Source organism: Aquarana catesbeiana, linkage group LG09, assembly GCF_042186555.1.
Source record: "Aquarana catesbeiana isolate 2022-GZ linkage group LG09, ASM4218655v1, whole genome shotgun sequence".
Taxonomy (NCBI): Eukaryota; Metazoa; Chordata; class Amphibia; order Anura; family Ranidae; genus Aquarana; species Aquarana catesbeiana.
This window is the reverse complement of record NC_133332.1, coordinates 218,126,742-218,148,342: the sequence shown is the minus strand read 5'-3', so window position 1 is coordinate 218,148,342 and position 21,601 is coordinate 218,126,742. Positions and strand designations below refer to the sequence as shown.

Sequence of the window (21,601 nt, the reverse complement as noted above, 5' to 3'; positions counted from 1 at the left end):
TCAGTGAGATAAATCTTGACAAACAGAGAAAAACTTTGTCAAATCCTCCCCCTTGCTGTGAGTGACAGGTGATTTACATCTCGTGCACTAGCCTAAGACATGCATTATTTTTTAATTCCCACCCCCACTCCTTTCTTCAGCAGCTCTGCAAGGATTGGCTGTTCCACACCTCAGCATGATTTGGCATACTGAAGTCATGTGGTTACTTTCCTGTCTTTTCACTGGATGTTAGAGATCATAGCAGAAGTTCAGTGTAAGAAATACACAGGAGAAAATGCATATTGACAAGGAGAGTGTAGAGGTGGGCGGGGAGTCTACTGACATCACGACTCCACCCACCGAGCTCCAGACAACAGAACCACCCACAGAATCTGCAGTTTTTCGGGTCTCATAACAGACAGAGGGGAGACATTTGACAGGTAAAGATACATGCAGGAGGCATGAATATCCTTATAGATAACCCCTATGGCAGTAGTTTAGAAAGGACGACATTGGGTTTACATCCACTTTAAAAAAAATTTAGTTCTGTACTAGTTTTATTAAAATGATTTTCGTGGGATTCGAGGGGTGAAGTTTGTGAGATTCAAAAGCTCTAGTATATTGTTCTTATAGTTCTTTTTTTTTTTTGCTGGTTTCGTTCTTTACATGTTAGGGAAGCAATTTTTATTAGGTGTCCACTGAGGAAAGCTTTGTATGTTTCCCAAATAATAGCTGGAGATGAAACAGAGTTTGTGTTGAAATGAAAGTATTCAATAGTAGTAGAACACAATTGTTCTAAAGTTGTGGGGTTTGTGGGGTTAGAGAGTAAAGAATCATTCAAGATCCAGGATCATGATCTGACTAGGAAATAGTTGGGATGGAAGCTGTATTTAATTCTGGAAGGAAAGTACGGTGTATACACATATAATCAATTCTGGTATAAACATTGTGGGAGGAGAAATAATAAGCATAGTCTTTAGCTATGGGATGTAGTTCACTCCATGCGATTACGAAGCCTAAGAAAAGAGCGTAAGAAAGCGTTGGAAGTCAGTGTCGTGAGCGTGTTGGTTTAGATGATTTGTCAAGAAGAGGATGAATAGTCTCCACAGAGAAGGATGGTGCCTTTGGCATGAGAATGAAGTATGTTGAGTAAGTGAGAAAGGAAGGGAAGTCCTTTAGTATTGGGAGCATAGTAGCTAAGAATGGTTATGTTGATACCTTAGAGAGAACCTTGCAAAAGAAGATACCGGCCTTGGGGATCTGAAATACGTTTGTTGCAGGTAAAAATTACATTTTTACAAAAAGCTATTAAGACACTTCTATGTTTAGTAGAGGCTGAAGATGTGTAAACCGAAGGGAAAGATGGATGGAAGTATGTGGGAGTGGAGTTGGTAGAGAAATGTGTTTCTTGAAAGCATGCTATGTCAATTTTTTGAGAATTAAAATAGTTAGAGGCCATTCTCCTATTAATTGGAGAATTAAGGCCTTGTACATTTAAGGTCAAAAGTTTGAGAGCCATGAAAATGAGTGGATAGGATCTTCTAAATGATTTCTAAATTTTGACAGTGGAACTACAACTATTATTGGACTAGCAGCAACTACATCAAACTCTACTACAAGAATATTCAGATCTAGCAGAACCTATACCAGAATACTCAAACTGAAAAATCACATCCCCATATCTACAGGATCAAAATGGATTGCATCAACAAGATACAGTACAAATGGATGGATTCAAAATTTGTGAATAACACCATCTGGAGAGGCCTGGTAGTCTGCACTGATCAATACTCGAAGTCTGGAGCCCAACTTACCTCAATGAAAGTGATTGTTAAATATTTTTGGACTTAAGAACCTACTATACTATACTACGCTCGCCACGCATCAGGCTCAGTCATGCGAATCTGAGAAATGGTGGAATGAGAAGCATGTTTTGTGTCATGCATTGCCCATTTCCTACACTGTTAAGCTTTCTCTACACCTCATCACACTGCTTTTCTGCTTTTGCCTGCTGTTGCAACTGATGACATCATCGGCATGCACCTCTTAAAAGACTTCTATTTAAAGGAACTCTCTCTCAGCCATTGGTGCCAGAGCAGTGTTTTTGTTTTCCTCCAAGCTCTCTCCAGCAACTCCTTTTTCTGCCTATTTTCGTGTGAACTGACTTCCAGTGTTCAATCTCGGCTCTCACTCGTGGATTTGCTGGTCTATGCCCACCCTGATTGCGTTTGTCTTCTCCTGTTTGTATGGGTTAGTCCTACATGTTAGAGCAGGGTGAACCAGGAGGTCAAACCCACTGTGAAACCAACAGTGAAGGTTCACCTTTACAAGGACCTGTCAATCTTTAAAGGCCATTCTCCGATTAATTGGAGAATTAAGGTCTTGTACATTTAAGGTCAAAAGTTTGAGAGCCATGAAAATGAGTGGATAGGATCTTCTAAATGATTTCGGAAGGACGGCAATAGAGGTATAATACAGTCAAACCAATGGAGCCACATGGGAGGAGGAGGTAAGAAAGGGGGGAGGATAGAGAGGAAGAAGAAGGGAATTATTATCAAGAGAAAAAAATGGAAGATAGATGAGAAAATAATAAAAAAACAAAAAAAAAAAAGAAAATGGGCAGAGACCAAGGTCTCTGTAAATGCAGAGTTTGGGCTATAGCCAGTACTCAAAAGGGGGATGACAAGTATCATCCTCCTTTGGGCTAGGGACAGAGAGACAAAGAAAAGTCTAAAGAAACGTAGAAATTATTCTGAAAGGGAAGGGGTGTGGTAAGATATCATATCATATCTTAGACTGGGTATTTTTATATCACATATATTTTTATTGCATTTGTTTTGTACCTGAGATAAAACTCCAGGTGTCTGATGAGATTGGTCCCGGTTGTTTTTGTTCTGCTTGTAGAAGTCAAAGATCATAAGAGCTGCGTAAACTTTCCCAACAGTCATTTCATCCGCTGTGACAATAAAATATCGGGTAAATCTAATGTTACACACACACACACAGTCTTCTGGTTTTAGCTTACGACAGGATATGTTTATTCATCTCTGAATTTTTTGTCTGTTCCTTCTTATTCTTTATTTAAATGAATTTATATTCTTTGCAATAAGCTGATCACTTTCACATGTAAATAAAAACATGGCACTCAATCTTACCTATAACATTTTGGAAACTATGAGGATTAGGAAGGTATAATTGTGCAGGAAACTGGCGTTTGGGGTGTACGCCGCATTAACTAAGCAAACAGACCTATTTCATGTGTCTATGCACCACCTACGCCACTTTCTACTGCAAAGTGAAACAGAGACTGGCGCAGGGTCTGCTCCTAATTAACTAAGGGTTTGTGGCAGTTTTCCGTGTGGAAAACTGCCGCAGATCCATGCCAGGTCAGACCTGGCATACGGGATGGGAACAGACTGCTCACATTCTTCTCTCTGTTTGTGCAGTGATTATACTGCATAAGCCAAGCCAACCCTGCTCCTACCTCCTGCACTCAGCTGAGCAGGAAGGGGAGGAGGATCAGAGAATGCAAATCCAGCTGAACTGGTCTATGCCATGTCACATTCAATTAAAGTGGAGCTATAGGCAAAGCATTTACCTTCTATGTTGGATAGAGGGAGGGTTATGTCCCCTGTCAGCTTCTTTTTTTTTTTTAGTCATCTGTTCCATTGGGGAGATTTAACTTCAGTTCCTGTCCCATAGCCAAAACAGTGAGTTGGAGGAAATATCTGCAATTTAAGGGAATCCCCTGGGGCCCCATTGGAAGATTTCCCCTCTATTACTTTTCTAGGGACAACCTAAAATTTGGGATTTTTTTTTTTTTTTTTTACTTTTACTTCCAATGATAATGGTAAGCAGGACAAATAGAGAGGGTGAATCTCCCTAACGGGGACCAGACAGCAATAAAAGCCTAGTAGATGTTCTAACCATCTCTGCTCTGTCCAAAACAAAAAAAAAAAAGTTTTGCCTTTAGTTATACTATAAGGGCTTGTACCACTTTTTTTTAAGGACCAGCATTTGCTCATTTTTTTTACTCTACGAGAGTAGTGCAGGCATAAAGTCACTCTGTTATTTCTCAGGCTTGTTTTTATTTATACAAATATTTTTGTCCAGATTTTTCATTTATAGCCTTAATGTAGAAATACATGTATACTGGTGTGTAGATAATCTATTAAATATGTGTAAATGTTTATAAGTAAAGGTTGTAATTATATACCTACTTGGGGGCAGCCACATTTTCTGATCACAATATGCAGGTTCTACTCTTTTGCAAGATTACACAGTGGATATACTTTGCTGCTCCTTTTCAAATCGCAAGTCTATGAGTTGTCTGACATCTGACTCCGAAAACAATGCTTTACCTGTGTGGCTATTTTCCTCAACAGCTGTTACACGGTTGTTAGAGTCATTGTAGTAACTTGTGTACCCAAGCTTTAGTGGTTAATCTACAAATGTCTACATTTAATAAAATACATCAATGAAAGAGGAAGCTTGTTTAAAATGTGAAAACCAGATCAAAAAATTGGATTTTTGCACTTATTGTACAATCAATTTCTTGAAGTTCATTGAGGGAGACATGAATTCAGAGAATACTGAATACTGGCTCCTACAGAAAAATGTGGACACTGACAGAAAAAACACAAACAAAAAACAGTGTCCAGCCCAGTATAAACCCTCCTACTCCCAGCATGCCTCAGTTTTGGTGGAAAAGCACTGCCACACCATGATCATTATGGACCCCGAGTAGGGGGACCAGTTCCTCAAAGAATTCCAAGAAATGGATCTTGCAGTAACTACAAAGATCCCATTTTCTTTCTCATTCATTGAGGGATACAGAAATTCAGACTGTCGGAATGTTCAAAAGCAGTCTGAAGAGTGGACAACAGCAACAAAACACTAAGGCCTCATGCACACAGAGTATCTGTTTTAGACCCTCTGAAAGCCAGAACTCCTAGCAGGAAAAATCTGCTTAACAAACATGGTAAAAGCTGCGTTTAGTCCTTTTTAGGCACGTCTAGCATTTGAGCCTTGATGCATTCTATTGGCCAGAATATTAATTTATTCTGGCCATCGGAATGCATTAACACTCAAACGCTTGACGCGCCTAAAGGCAGCTAGCGTTTAGGCGCATTCTGAATTTTTTCTGCTCTTCGTCTCCTCTCCAAAATGTGCCTTGGGTATTTTTTTCTGCCTCTAAAAGCCAATGTGTGCATGGAGGTGCTTTTACAGGCTGAAAAAAACTCTTAATGCCTGTAGCTGCAGCGTTTTTTTAAGCTGTATGCGCATGAGGCCTAAAAGGTGCACAAGTAAAACAAGAGAACTTGGAACTGCCTGTCTCAAAGCGCTGCCTGAAGGATCTTATGCCGGAAGCTGGCAAAAGATGAGGCATAGCGATCCACATGGTAAAATGTGTAGAATCTGTGAACAGAAGACCAGGTGACAGCCTTGCAAATCTGGAGAACAGTAGGCTGATGCTGGAAAGCACAGAAGCACTTATAGGCCCAGTAAAGTGTGCCCTGAAAGGAAAGGATTGAATCTGACGCTTGAGGTCTCTAACAAAATGTCCATATCTTACAGGCTCTACTATAGAAAAAGAAGGTGACCATATATGTGAAGAATGCAAAGACACGTATATCAAAAGCGTTGGTTCAGAAGAAGAAATTTCAGACTACACCAGCATCTGAGATATATCAAATATGCTAACTATAACTTTGCAGAAGCTGTAACTACAACAGATATCACTTGGAAAGGATAAGACTTTACTCCCGTTGTTCAGTTTATCTCTAACTGGGACCACTTTACTATAAAGAAAATCCTGCTCAAGCTTATACCTAACCAACACACAAACACTGGGGAATTCCCTAAACATATTACGGGGGCCACATTCCTAAATTTTTACAGTGGAACTACAACTATTATTGGACTAGCAGCAACTACATCAAACTCTACTACAAGAATATTCAGATCTAGCAGAACCTGTACCAGAATACTCAAACTGAAAAATCACATCTCCATATCTACAGGATCAAAATGGATCGCATCAACAAGATACAGTACAAATGGATGGATTCAAAATTTGTGAATAACACCATCTGGAGAGGCCTGGTAGTCTGCACCGATCAATACTCGAAGTCTGGAGCCCAACTTACCTCAATGAAAGTGATTGTTAAATATTTTTGGACTTATGAACCTACTATACTATACTCGCCACGCATCAGGCTCAGTCATGCGAATCTGAGAAATGGTGGAATGAGAAACATGTTTTGTGTCATGCCTTGCTCATTTCCTACACTGTTAAGCTTTCTCTACACCTCATCCCACTGCTTTTCTTGGTTCCTTGCCTGCTGTTGCAACTGATGACATCATCAGCATCTTAAAAGACTTCTATTTAAAGGAACTCTCTCTCAGCCATTGGTGCCAGAGCAGTGTTTTTGTTTTCCTCCAAGCTCTCTCCAGCAACTCCTTTTTCTGCCTGTTTTCACGTGGACTGACTTCCAGTGTTCAATCTCGGCTCTCACTCGTGGATTTGCTGGTCTATGCCCACCCTGATTGCGTTTGTCTTCTCCTGTTTGTATGGGTTAGTCCTACATGTTAGAGCAGGGTGAACCAGGGGGTCAAACCCATTGTGAAACCAACAGTGAAGGTTCACCTTTACAAGGACCTGTCAATCTTTCTAGTTAAAGCAGTTCCTGCGAGGTACACAAGCATTGCATGAACTATATCCAGACAATGGAGGAATATCATCTTTTGATGCACTGGAGCTAGACATAAGGGCAGAAAAACAATGTCCTGGTTGTGATAAAAAGCGGAGTAAGATCAGAAAGGGTTGTTTGCAGGACAAAGCCATCAACTTAGACATACATCTAGCTGTGAAGGCAACAAGCAATGCAACCTTGTGAGTGAAAGTGGAAAGAAGAATACGCCTGATAGGTTCAAAAGGGTGATTTTTGAAGAGCCGAGAGACCCAAATTCAGATTTCAGAGTCAAGGGGGATCCACGTGAGAATCGCCTCTTTCAAATTTCTTAATGTATAGGAAGCTAGCAAGTCTAAGGAATAAGATTGTAATGTAAAGGTCTGACCTTTGATGGTACTCAGGGCCAAATACTATCCAGGTCTCTTTGCAGAAACGTGACAATTCATCCCACAAAGAATATTCTGAGATAAAAGTTTCTTAATTCAGACCAAGAGAAGTATGCCTTCCATGTGCATTGGTTGACCTTGCAGGGGACCCCAGCATTTAACATTGTGGGAACCACTAATTCAGAGATGCCTCTGTCCCTCAAGACCTGAGCTTCAACAGCCATGGTGTTGGATACATCGACCGTGAGGCAAGATGATAAACCGGTCCCTGAGACAAAAGATTTAGACAATGTAGAAGAGCCCATGGATCATCTACCAAGAGTCTAATCAGGTCATAGTACCACATTTGTATAAAAAGAACCAAGCAATCTTTTGTGCTCAGGTGTGAAACAAAAGATGGAAATGGATGATCTTCTACTTTCAATTCACCATAAAAGGATCACCAGACATAGTACCACATTTGCCTGGGCAAATATGGACCTATGAGAATTACCCGAATGCCCTCCATGTCAGTCCTGAGAAGCAGACGACGAAGGAATTTCGGGGGGGAAAGGTGTAGATCAGGTTGTATTAATTCACTGAACCACCAGAGCATCCACTGCTTCCACCAGAGTATCTCTGCACCTGCAAACAAACCTGTTCAGTTTGTTGCTGGACCTGGAAGCCAGGAGGTTTATATCCAGCATCCTCCATCTGTGACACAGGTCCCAGAACAGCTCCTGGGGTAGGAACCATTCCACTTGGTCCAGGCACTGCCAGCTAAAATAATCTGTAAAAAACTGAGGCATGCTTGGGAGAAGTTAAACTGTGATAACTACTGTTTTTAATTACTGTGTTCTGCAGTGTATGGGGAAAGAAGTTACTTTAAAGTAAACACTGCATTCATTACTCAAAATCTGTCTTTGATAAAATGACCTAAACATTACCTATAAATCAGAACCCTTCCATGATCACATGGTATGTCTTGAAGGGGCGGATCAAAGATTCAGTATACTTTGTATACTTAATGAACAGATATAACAAAACACTTTCAAAGGTATATGTAACAGACAAAAACGGAGACAATGAAGAGAAGTTCATTGTTAGGGTTTACAAATACTTTACCACCTTATGACTGTTAAAAAGAAAAGTTATTTAAGCCTGGGTTCACACTATTGCGAACACAGACATCGCATGTGATTCGCAGCGCATTGCTGTGCTGATCACATGCGATGTCTGTGCAATGCGAATTCAGCCATATAGTTGTATGGCTCAACTCACATTGGATTCACACGAAAAAGGTGCAGGAACCTTTTTTTCCCCCACACTGGAATCGAATAGCATGGGTGTTCTCACCTATGCAATCCGATTCCTGTCCGAATTAACCGTTCGCTCTGCGAACCGATCTGGGGGTGTCATTAACTTTGTATAGACATCTGCAGCTGTTCACATAGGGCAGTGGTAACTGCCTGTGAAGGAGATGCAATGCGGGAATCGGCACTGGAACTGGGCTGGTTCCCGCATCACAATAGTGTGAGCCCAGGCTAAGTCTACTTTAAGAATAACAGAAAATCGATAAAAAGTTGGGGGGGGAGGGGGGGATAAAAGTAGCTTCTTACGTTTATGAGGGGGGACAAGCAAATCTAATGTTTTCTGAGACAGGTTGGGCCACACTGAGGAGATCTCTTTCCGTAAATCTGTGTCGCATTCATGCTGCTTTATTCCACCTGTAAAGAGAATTTAGTCTTTTCTGTAACTGATGCTCTTACATACAGCAGGGGTGACTGCACTTTCTCACTTACAGAGAGGTGCTACTTCTAGGGCCTACATACAGTATCTGTAGGAAAAAAAGGATTAGGAAAAATATGGCACAGTCAATCTTTAAAAATATCATAAAAAAATATTTTATTTCCATTTCACTTGGGTAATATTTCTGGCATTTAAACATTTCAGCTCAAAACTGTTCACCCTTTTTACCTTCACGTTTCAACTAAAGATTTGTTGATTTGGTGCCAACTGTACAGACTTTTGTTCCGTGTAATGAGGGGTATTTTAATGAAAAATTTGATGGCCAATTCACCCAAAATTCTTTGGGCAATATTCACTTGACTGGCAAAGCAAAACTAGTGGACATTTTGCCCAGTGAAAACTACATTTCCGGACATTCAACATCTGTTGTTCAACAGGAGAAGGCCTTTACTTCATAATTCACCCTTATTTAAAACCATCCTTCCACATTTACTTGACATTCAACATTTCTGTAAATAAAATTCCTAATTGCACTGTTTAATCATTGCATTTTCTATTGATAATTCAGTGACTGTCTATGGAGAGTGTTTAATACTCAGGTTCAGCACTTGTTGGATTCCATTTTTCATTTTATTTAATGTGAATAAAATAATGTAAAAAAGGCATGCCCCACCCCCAAAGCTAACCAGCTCAGAACACCACACATGCAGACTGGTATCCTCATAACAAGGGATCGGTGAACGTGTAGCCCCAGGGCCACCAATAAGGGGGTATCCCTGGTCCCCCCGCACAAAGTCTGGGCCCCAACAGTTTAACAGGGGGGCCTGGGTAGTGGACAAGCAGAAGGAAGGAGAACCTGGACAGGAGGGGTGGCAATTACTGGAACCGATCTCCTATAGATTCCCCCCTGCAGCAGCAGGGGATCGGCTCCAGTAAATGCTGTTCCCATCGCCCGCAGCGCTGCCAGCTTCCCACCGGCTGCTGTGGGGGATCAGTGTCAGGATGGAGAGCGGGGGGAAAAAGGGTGATCAATGCCATTACCGGCCCCTTCCTTTTCTGAATGAACAAAGTGAGTGATAAACGTAGTAAATTTTTTACTATGCTTCAGTTTGTGAATGAACAGGAAGATTGTGCAGGGCTCTTCTTGTTTGTTCATTCATTTTATGCAGCTGAGGCTGCAAAGATAGAGACTGAGGACTGTGTCCTTAATCACTTTCTTTGTTTTAAAAGTGAGATATCGGGAGGTCTGTTTAGACCCCTGATATTTCACCAAATAAAATTATAAAAAATAATACAAAAATTAACACGTAATTAAGGGCTTAATCTCATGGGTTCTCTGGCCCATACAGTGTGAATGAGTGGTTTGTTTGCGTGGCTGGAGCTGCCCGTTAATCCATGGGGACAAAGCAGCTATACGAATACACATGAGCATGCACCTGTCAAACCTGCAGGACCTGCAGCAGTGTTTGTACAGCCGCTGCAACCCCATAGCGTAACATAGGCTGCCTACACACAGATCCAGCTGATTCACACTGTACAGGCCACAGCGCCCCAAGACCTCATTCAGATTTTGCGGGCATTTTGTAAGTTATGTTGTGTTTGTGCCATATAATAATGATTTTAGTGTATTTTTAGCGAAAATATAATTGTGATATTTTTGGGCGGGGGCTGTCAGGTAGGCTGTATGGGGCCCCATGATTTCTAACAGTGGCCCAGTGCAGCCCGCTGTTATATTGATTTTAGCTTCTATGACCTTCAGCAATGGGGGAAATAAGGTGGGAGGTTCTTTGAGAGGGGCATGCAGCTAGTTGCAACAATCAATACAATAAGCTGTTACACTAATCATTGAAGCGGGGATGGTGCCTCCCAAACATGGACCAGGATCTCTGTTTTAAACATGATAGCAGGTCCTCAGCAGCTATGCCTGCAAGAGTGCAGCCAGTCCGACACAAGGGACACAAGAATTACTTGACAGAGTTTCCTAGTTATATCCAAAATATTTGAAGAGTAACTCCACTTTCATGGGAAAAAAAATGGCACTTAAAAAAAAAATATATATAGCTTATTCTCTTGCCGACCGTTCAACATTCATATACGGCAACAAGGCGGCTCTCCTGCACTGGATCACATTCTAGGTACTTGATCTGGCACTTCCGGGTAGGGGGCATGCATGCGCGTTGCCAGCTGTGCTGTGATTAGACACAACAGATGCCGATCAGCGGGTGCTGGCCAATGGATGACCGCCGACACCCACCGATCATCAGGAAGAGACACAGGACAGAGCTCTGCCTATGTAAACAAGGCAGAGCTCTGTACTGTCAGCAAGGAAGTTATGGATTTTCTTTCCCTGCTAAGCAGGGAAAGAAAATCCACCACTTCCCTAAGTAAAAGCAGCACACACAGTACACCAAAACACTGACTAGGCACACATTTAACCCTTTGATCGCCATAGCTGTTTATCCCTTTACAGCCAGTGTCATTAGTACAGTGATAGTGCATATTTTTGGCACTGATCACTGTATTCGTGTCACTGGTTCCCAGAAAGTGTCAAAAGTGTCAGTTAGTGTCAGAATGGCCACCTCGATATTGCAGTTCCATTATAAGTCGCTGATCGCTGCTATTACTACTAAAAAAGAAATGAATAAAAATTCCAGTATATATCCCATCGTTTGTAGACGCTATAACATTTGTGCAAACCAATCAATATACGTTTATTAGGATTTTTTTTTTACCAAAAATATGTAGCAGAATACATATTGGCCTACATTTATGAAGAAATTTGATTTTTTTACTTTTTTTTTATTGAATAGGTTTTATAACAAATGTTAAAAAGTTTTTTTTTTTCAAAATTGTCGTTCTTTTGTTTATAGTGCAAAAAATAAAAAACCCAGTGGGGATCAAATACCACCAAAAGAAAGCTCTATTTGTGGGAAAAAAAAATGACATAAATTACATTTATGTACAGTGTTGTATGACCGTGCAAAGTTAAAGTAACACAGTGCCATATCACAAAAAAATGGCCTGAGGGGGGCCTGAGGGGGGAAATTCTTCCACAGGTCAAGTGGTTAAACAATTGTTACAAAAGCTATATTGTATTTGAATATTATTACAAAATACATTTTCCTTTTCATTTTGCAGCCCTGTCATTTTCTGCAAAATTCAATGCAATATGGCCATCTAGCGGTGTTCCATAAACCATTGGTGTACGGAACACCCCAGAAATGTGATTTCCTGCTTCTGTGATTTTCCCAGAGGTCTCCCAGACTTTCCCAGAGGCCTGCACAAAGATACGAGTCATATTTTAGGCATCCTCTGCAACAAAAAATTCCATTTTGGTGGGATACTTCCAAATGATTAATCACTTCTAAAGTGATGCAGGCACTGCAATTTTCCTCATTGGACTGCAAGTACATTAGCTCATTAATGAAAAAGTCACTATTATTCAGATTCACTCTGCATACAACAAACAGCTTTTACTTCAGAGCAGAAACAGCTAGGATTCTGCAACAAAGTTTGTTAAAAGCCCTGCAATGTACATTGGTCACACAAAGGGGATTGTTTCTTTCGCCCAGCAAAAGTGGAGTTACTCTTTAAGAATGTTTTGGTTGGACTTGGGCTTTAATAAAGTCTACAAGCAGCAAGTCTAGATGTGTTCTTCTCAGACAGATGCGTGCTCTATAAGCTCCTAAGTCCTCTAATCCTATAGCATTCTGAGAGTTCTTCACTTTGAGGTCTAATTGGCTTTAACACTAGCAAGAGGAAATTGTACTGTGTTAGGAACAAAATGTGCAGAACATACCTGTCAAATATAGACAAGAAATTGAAAGAAGAATTACCATTGGCAGAAAATCCTTAAAGCAACCCACCTGCGGCTAATTTAATGTCCAGTGCTGTCCGAATTAATGCCATCAGTGTGGACGTGAAGTGGACGGTAAGGTCTGTATCAGAGATTGGCATGTTCATCCTTACCAAACGCTGCAGAAAAAGCCAAATCGTCATGGAGGCCAAAATATATCATCGGTTTATTATACAACTACTGTTCAAGGAGGGCCAGTCTGCTACATCTCAACCAATATTTTGTTTGCCTTCAAATAGCTATTAAACTGAACACTGAGTATTCCCAGTGCTGAGAGGTATAACAGTCAAACTTTTACAGAATAAATAGTAAACATTTATCTACGAAGGGACATACTATGAGTACTCTTTAAGTGGTACTGTGTCTCAAAGTGAAATTCTGATCATGTGTTTCCCCTTTCAAGGAAACCTATAGTGTTTTCATTTATAGGGTGCATATTTTAATTTAAAGAGCCTAATGTAAATTATTTTATTACAGTTTGTTTATGTAATCCTATGGAAACTTGATTCTGTTACATGTGCACCCAGGGTGGCATCCATATATTCTCACTAAATACACTGGGCCTGCTGTGTTTCTTGCTTGGCAAAGTAATTGGCCTTCGCTACCCAGACCTATAATGATTCCTTCAATGCAATATGGAAAAAAAACAACAAGCAAAATGTGTACACTTCATTAAGTAGTTCTTCTGTAAACTCCAAAGCGGTACTTGCTAATGTTGGCGTGTTATAGATTCCCTTTAAAAATAGCCAATTTATCCAATCAGAAGATACTACAGTTATATTTGAGGAATATAAGTTCCTTTAGTAAAAAAAAAACAAAAACTTTATGTTCAAACTCGAGTAGCTGAGAGTCACAGACTGGACACACACCTTGCACAGTAAACAAATGTTTCAGCATCCATTTTTAAGAATATCACAAGTAAAGAGGAAAGCCAGTATAGCAACCACTGGCTCCAAATTTGACTCTTCCCCAGTCTTTTTAGATTTCAGAAATAATTTGTTCAAATTGTGTGCAAAGCACTAGGATCACCATCGGTCCTGTTTTTAGCCAAGTTGCCTCTTAAAACACTAAAATGTCTCAAGAGTGCCATTGCATAAGCGCCTTTAATGCAATGATGTAGCACAGACACAAATGGCATTATCAACTATGCCATATTGACTGTTATCAAGAGTCTTTTTTTAGGTTTTTTTAGGAGACAACCAAGCTCAAAAAACAGGAGAATTCTGAAGCTGACTAAAGAATCTCCTTAATGTGTTCTCGGTCAGAATTCTGTAATAATAATCATGTCCAGGAAACTAGGTAACCAAAAGTTAAGACCGTGGGGAAAAGTCAAGGAAAATGTATTGATATTAGGACTGTCAGCCTCAGGTGACTAAAGAGTTCTTTTCAATGACTTGCCAGAAGAACGTCCCTTTACCAATTTGTAAGCCTTCAGAAACAAGCCATGACAAAATGTCTATCACACATATGTCAAAGGATTGCATGGCTACTCCCCAAAATAAGAAAATTGTTGGGCCACTCACACCTCATATAGCACTCTGTGCATCCTGCAAAAGTACTGTGACACTGTGGAGACACATAATTTTCATTTTATACGTCAGGGACGTGCAGTCGGGGGAGGCAGAGCCTCACCTGGCATGAACATTGAAACCCCCCACCCCCAAAAAAATAAACTATCGAGCTTTGAGGGTCGTAGTTCGGCGCTACATACAGAGCAGCCAGTTTAAATACAAGATGGCACACTCTGTTTGCAGCAGACTGAGAGGATGAGCTCACAGTGCCTCTCCTTACTTCTTGTCAGAGGCACTGAGCTTAATGGACAGCTTGGAGCCTTGGATCAATGGTAAAGTAGCATTGGCCCCAGCTGTCCAATAAAAATTCTGCAGTGGAGGCTCTCCTCTCACTGCAGTGTCATAGAAGGGGGCATCTGTCTAAAACACAAATGCTCCCTTCCAGCCCAGCCCTCCTAACTACAAGTAAAAAACATGGGTTTATGTGTTTATGTTTATGAGTAAGATTTACCCATAATCCCATGTTTTTCTCACACAGTTAAGAGGGAGAATGAGAATCTGCTGCTGCTGAAAAGGTGCCGTTTTATTCAAGCTAAATCATATATTATTATGCTATATGTTATAACATAATCATTTATTATTTATCTATTTACTGTGAAATTACTGGTTGGAAATGATTAATTTCAAACTTCAGTAATATGTCCGTTAAGCCACCTGCTTAAGCACAGTTTTTGAAATTATAGTAAATTACCTTAAAAATAATATATAATAATCATTTGTATATTACTTATGCTAATTAACCACTTGCTACCCAGGCCAATTCTGACATTTCTCTCCTACATGTAAAAATCATAATTGTTTTGCTAGAAAAATACTCAGAACCCCTAAACATTATATATATTGTTTTAGCAGACACCCTAGGGAATAAAATGGTGGCCGTTGCAATGTTTTATGTTACACGGTATTTGCACAGCACTTTTTCTTTTTTGGAAAGAAACTGTTTCATGAATAAAAGAAAAAAACACTAAAGTTAGCCCGATTTTTTTTGTATCTTATGAAAGATGATGTTACACCGATTAAATAGAACCCTAACATGTCACGATTTAAAATTTGGCACACTTGTGGAATGGCGCCAAACTTCAGTACTTAAAAATCTCCATAGGCGACGCTTTAAAATTTTTTACAGGATACATGTTTAGAGTTACAGAGGAGGTCTAGTGCTAGAAGTATTACTCTCACTCTAACTTTTGCGGCATATGTAACCTGTGTATATGGCTCTGATACTAGGCAGTGCCTCACCAGCCATTGACCTCACAGCACATCCCTATTATACATAGTAATGTATGTAGAATACACTGTGTGACAATTTGCACAGGCAATCCTGTTTAATATGGCTAAATGTAGAGAGGCTGTGAAGCCCCTCTTCAATGTTAGACATTGTGCAGCAATACCTGGACACTGCACAGTGCACCAATGTATCGGTTTTGTTGATGTCTCTGACCCATATTTACCTACATTTCCTAGATTGTGCTACAGTTTTTCAGAAGAGAAAACCACCATAGCTATAACCATCCTGCAGGGTCTGCAACTTCTCTCAGAATCCCTTGTTTAACCATTGATGGCTAGTGTGTTATTCTGTAAATCTTTGTTTTTGCAACATTCTTTCCCACAATTCCATTGGATATACAGTGGGGACAGAAAGTATTCAGACCCCCTTAAATTTTTCACTCTTTGTTATAATCATTTAAGTTCATTTTTTTTCTTCAATGTACACACAGCACCCCATATTGACAGAAAAACACAGAATTGTTGACAATTTTGCAGATTTATTAAAAAAGAAAAACTAAAATATCACATGGTCCTACGTATTCAGACCCTTTGCTGTGACACTCATATATTTAACTCAGGTGCTGTCCATTTCGTCTGATCATCCTTGAGATGGTTCTACACCTTCATTTGAGTCCAGCTGTGTTTGATTATACTGATTGGACTTGATTAGGAAAGCCACACACCTGTCTATATAAGACCTTACAGCTCACAGTGCATGTCAGAGCAAATGAGAATCATGAGGTCAAAGGAACTGCCTGAAAAGCTCAGAGACAGAATTGTGGCAAGGCACAGATCTGGCCAAGGTTACAAAAAAATTTCTGCTGCACTTAAGGTTCCTAAGAGCACAGTGGCCTCCATAATCCTTAAATGGAAGACATTTGAGATGACCAGAACCCTTCCTAGAGCTGGCCGCCCGGCTAAACAGAGCTATCGGGGAGAAGAGCCTTGGTGAGAGAGGTAAAAAAGAACCCAAAGATCACTGTGGCTGAGCTCCAGAGATGCAGTCGGGAGATGGGAGAAGGTTGTAGGGAGTCAACCATCACTGCAGCCCTCCACCAGTCGGGGCTTTATGGCAGAGTGGCCCGACAGAAGCCTCTCCTCAGTGCAAGACACATGAAAACCTGCATGGAGTTTGCTAAAAAACACCTGAAGGACTCCAAGATGGTGAGAAATAAGATTCTCTGGTCTGATGAGACCAAGATAGAACTTTTGGGCCTTAATTCTAAGCGGTATGTGTGGAGAAAAACAGGCACTGCCCATCCCCTGTCCAATACAGTCCCAACAGTGAAGCATGGTGGTGGCAGCATCATGCTGTGGGGGTGTTTTTCAGCTGCAGGGACATGACGACTGGTTGCAATTAAGGGAAAGATGAATGCGGCCAAGTACAGGGAAATCCTGGATGAAAACCTTCTCCAAAGTGCTCAGGACCTCAGACTGGGCCGAGGGTTTACCTTCCAACAAGACAATGACCCTAAGCACACAGCTAAAATAATGAAGGAGTGGCTTCACAACAACTCCGTGACTGTTCTTGAATGGCCCAGCCAGAGCCCTGACTTAAACCCAATTGAGCATCTCTGGAGAGACCTAAAAATGGCTGTCCACCAATGTTTACCATCCAACCTGACAGAACTGGAGAGGATCTGCAAGGAGGAATGGCAGAGGATCCCCAAATCCAGGTGTGAAAGACTTGTTGCATCTTTCTCAAAAAGACTCATGGCTGTATTAGATCAAAAGGGTGCTTCTACTAAATACTGAGCAAAGGGTCTGAATACTTAGGACCATGTGATATTTTAGTTTTTCTTTTTTAATAAATCTGCAAAAATGTCAACAATTCTGTGTTTTTCTGTCAATATGGGGTGCTGTATGTACATTAATGAGGAAAAAATTAACTTAAATGATTTTAGCAAATGGCTGCAATATAACAAAGAGTGAAAAATTTAATGGGGTCTGAATACCTTCCGTCCCCACTGTAGTGTTGTGCTAAAATGGGCCTATTTTTAACTGCCGACCTAGCTATGGGTTACTTTTGTGGGTTGGCCAGAAGCTGAATTTTTCATTTTAGCTATTACAAAAGTTTGTATATTATCAATTTAAGGGTCACCTTGACCACCTTGATCTGTCTTGGAACCTGTTGGGGGGCTTACTGGCAAATTTTAAAGAAAAACTCCCTTGTACCTTTTAGTAATCTGAGGCTGACAACAGTCAAAGCAAGGTCTATTAGCCAGACAATTCCATAACATATAGAAGACATGCATCCGAACTTCATGCAACAGGATATGCAAATGACAGCATGCAAGTCAGGTGTCGTTTTAGAGGACTATCAGACTATACAGAAAAAACTGGGATAGTGGTGGTAAAGTAGGAAATAGTGAAAAGGGAAAAAAATGTTTCTCAAGAGTTGGGTTTATAACTAAATTTTGCATCTAAACTCAGATGCACTGTAAGACTAAAATACTTAAACAGCTGTGTAGAGGGTCCTGGTTAGCTAGTGTAGCCAGCAGATGTACACAGACCACCAGATAGAGAAATGGGAGGGGGATGTACAGATTACAAGGATAGATACACAGCACGGCCACAGTACACAGACCAGCGAGTCACTGGCACAGAAGAGGAGGAGGGTGACATCTCTTCTACCTTATATGCCACACGTGCAGGGCATTTCTTCCCCAGGCCAAGGGGAGGGGGCATATGTCGCAGCATCTCGTACATATCAGTGTAGCCAATGCGCCCACTGCATCGATGGGAAAAAAGGCGACATAGGTGCAGCAGCAAAGGACAGATGTACAAGGATGGAGGATGCACACCACGTATGGATCCAACAAGAGCCGGAATGGGAACAAGTAACAACAAGGATGGCAAGGAGACAGGAAGAGTGCCCAAAGATATGGACAAGCATAGGAAAGGCCATTGATTGGCACATAGTTATGATAGAAGTGATAAAATAGAAAAGTTAGGAAAAAAAGTGTCCAGGCCATGATGTAATAGAAGACACATGAAACACACCCAATGAGGCATGATGAAAATGGCAAGACCCAAAAACATAGAAAACAAAAAAGTCATAAGATCAGAGATTAAAAGAATGGAAGTAGAAAAAAAAATAAGCGCAAATTAAAAAGATTGCAAAACAACCATGAAACAAGGATAGAAAGCAAAGTACAGACAAAAGGAAAGAGAAGATGGCAGCGAAGGATGGGGTTCAACATGGGAGGAAAACAGACAAAAAAAAAAAACATATCTGATTAGCATGAAACTGTACACCCTTGACATTCAAGCACAGGTATGTTTTTTTGTACTGTTAAGGGTTTGGCGGAGGTTAGTCAGGTGGGTGAGGGAAAGGGGACTTTGTTTTCTTTCTGTTCAAACCATTTCACTGGAAGATTGACATTCAGCGGGCAGTGTTGAACAGAGAGTGTGGCACGCAATTTCAAGGTGACATAACCATGCCCCTTGATTTTTACCACAAAATGGGTGCCAATTTCAACCCTTCAATGTCTGATGCATCACATTCCCCTGCAGCATTGAAGTGGTGGAGTGAAATTTCTAATCATCATGCTTGTTAAGAGGGTCCAGGTAGCCTCACCATGGAGAACACTAATGTATAAATCCAAAATGTTACAAATAATATAGATGGATACCCTAGACCCGGCTCATGACCCTCTCCAAGTGAGGCCACCTGAAACCCTTGTTGGCAGGGTTAAAAGCATGATAAGTTGGCAGCGGGCAGCACTGCTGGCCTTGCGTTGGCATGCTGGCGCAGCCCACCCTGGAAATTTCTTTTAGACACCCCCAAGCTTCCTTTTGGATGCAAACTGGCTTTCAGAATTGCAAACCTTGTAGGCTACCCGCGACGGGCAGCGCTTCCCCAGCCCCAGTGGAGGGGCAATTACACGTAATAAATTGTACATATCCTTATAGTGAATTCGATAACTAGAAAGAGAATAGCACAGTGTATCAAGATCAAACATTAAACCGTCACCTTTTTACTATCTGGCAGAGAAAAAACACATACACACACACAACAAATACAATAAAATGGTAATCTGTACTAATTAACCTTAGCAACTCAAAAGTTTCTATTTTAATAAATGTCACAAATTCATTATGTAGATTGCAAATTAAAGAGTTATATTCCAAATTGACCTTGCATTTACAGGTGGAATCTGGCAGACCCTATTATCGACTGGCTTTTACATATACTGAGGACCTGAACAGATAGAGATTAGTCTGTCACAGCTCCTGGATCTATTGCCATTCACCCCTTCTGCAAATTCCGCAATAAAGCATAAAATAAGCATTTTTGGTAAGTGTAGCTGTGCCATGTTTGCCACCTTCAGAGTCTCCAGGGGTACAAGAAACCATGAGGGGTTTAAAGGGCAACATTGGTTGGTTGCATAGCAGGCACACTCCATTGCCAACAACTGCCCCCCCGAAACTTCCATATTATGTCAGCTTTAATCAGTACACAGGCTTTGGAGCCTCCCCAAATTACCATGTGATAGCACTAAGACCCTGGAAAAGTCCTGTAATGCTTTTAATGTCACACAAAAAACATAAATGTATAACAAATGAAATAAATAGCTGCTGAATTGCCTTATATTAATTATCTAACTCTGGCCTTCAGCCATGATTCTCCAATGTGTGTTTATATTTGTTACTGTGATTGATTTACCTTTTAAATCTTTTATGGATATATTAAAGTGATTGTAAAGGAAAATATTTTATTTAAAAAAAATAACAAACATGACATACCTACCTGCACTGTGCAATGGTTTTGAACAGAGTAGTCCTGACCCTCCTCTTGTCTGGTCCCCCCGCTCTGGGCCCCTCCCCCTTGCCAAGTGCCCCCATAGCAAGTTGCTTGCTGTGGGGGTACTTGTGCGTGCTCACTCTTGAGCCAGCTCTGTGTCCATAAGACACAGAGAGCATGGCTCAGCCCTGCCCCCTGCCTCACTTGCTGTGATTGACAGCAGTGGGAGCCAATGGCTCCTGCTGCTGCATCTCAGCCAATCAGGAGGGAGAGACCCAGGAGAGCCTTGGGTCTCGTGCACATCACTTAATGGGGCTCAGGTAAGTATTAGGAGGGGCTGAGGGGGCGAGTCTGCACAGTAAATTTTTTTACCTTCATGCATAGAATGCATGAAGGTAAAAAAACCTTCAGCCTTTACAATTACTTTAACTATACTAACTACCTATTAAAGTGGTTGTAAAGGTAGTCGGTGTTTTACCTTAATGCAGAGAGCTATTGACTCCTGCTGCTGTCAATCCAATCTTTTGTTGGGGACAAGGTCAAACCTGCATCTATTGACACAGGCAGCGTAGCTCAGGATCAAGCCTGCAGGTCTGCCACAATAGGAAGCTGCTTCCTATGGTAACAAGCAGAGAAAAGGAGGAGCCAGAAGCGCCGGAGGGGAACCTAAGAAGAGGAGGATTGGGGCTGCTCTGTGCAAAACCGTTGCACAGAGCAGGTGAGTATAACATGTTTGTTATAAACAAAAAATAGGGTTTACAATCACTTTAAAATAACTTCCACTAAAACTATTTAGGGGAAAGGCTAGATCCTTTTTCAGGTATTTATTGCTATCTGAGGCCTTATTGGGGAGAATAGAGGGAAAATCTCTGATGAGGACACAGACAGCAGTAAAGAGCTGACAATAATATTAAATAAACTTGGCCATGATACTTGCATGATCAAAGTTTTATAAAATGAACAAGAGGCATTGTACAACAGGCATCAAAAGCAACCTTGAAGCGTTGTACTACTGTTGTACTGCATTCTACATACTGTACTACTGTTACATTCTATTGTAACTCTACTCTTTGGTAGAAACATCATTCTGTATCTCATAGGTTGCATGCAAGTTCTGCTGTAGTGATATTGAACATGTTACATGTTGGCCTGGAACTGATCTGTGGCTCGTACAACCATGGGAGGGTCATGTTTGCCCACACAAAGATGTGCAGGTGTTCCATGCATCCCTGTGCAAGCAGTTCCATTCATGTCAATTGGCTGCATGGACACAGCTCCTGTTGCCAATCTGAGATCCCCGTGGGTGTGTGCGTGTCCCTGAACTCACACTGTCTGCATTTAGCGAACACGAACATGTGCCCTCACCCACA

At 41.0% G+C, this 21,601-nt stretch overlaps 1 protein-coding gene across 10 annotated transcripts in view; it reads right to left on the bottom strand.

Moving 5' to 3' along the window:
- CACNA1B (calcium voltage-gated channel subunit alpha1 B) overlaps window positions 1–21,601 on the bottom strand; it is a 404,014-nt gene that overhangs the window by 35,065 nt on the left and 347,348 nt on the right. For 8 of the 10 annotated variants that reach the window (XM_073599718.1, XM_073599722.1, XM_073599723.1 and 5 more), the window contains 4 exons: window positions 18,119–18,215; window positions 12,655–12,763; window positions 8,659–8,766; window positions 2,823–2,935 (listed from right to left, as the gene is read on the bottom strand). In XM_073599718.1, coding sequence (XP_073455819.1) covers window positions 2,823–2,935; window positions 8,659–8,766; window positions 12,655–12,763; window positions 18,119–18,215 — 427 coding nt within the window. Of the gene's footprint in view, window positions 1–2,822; window positions 2,936–8,658; window positions 8,767–12,654; window positions 12,764–18,118; window positions 18,216–19,314; window positions 19,412–21,601 lie in introns of all 10 variants that reach the window. The other 2 variants (XM_073599719.1, XM_073599724.1) reach the window with 1 other exon arrangement.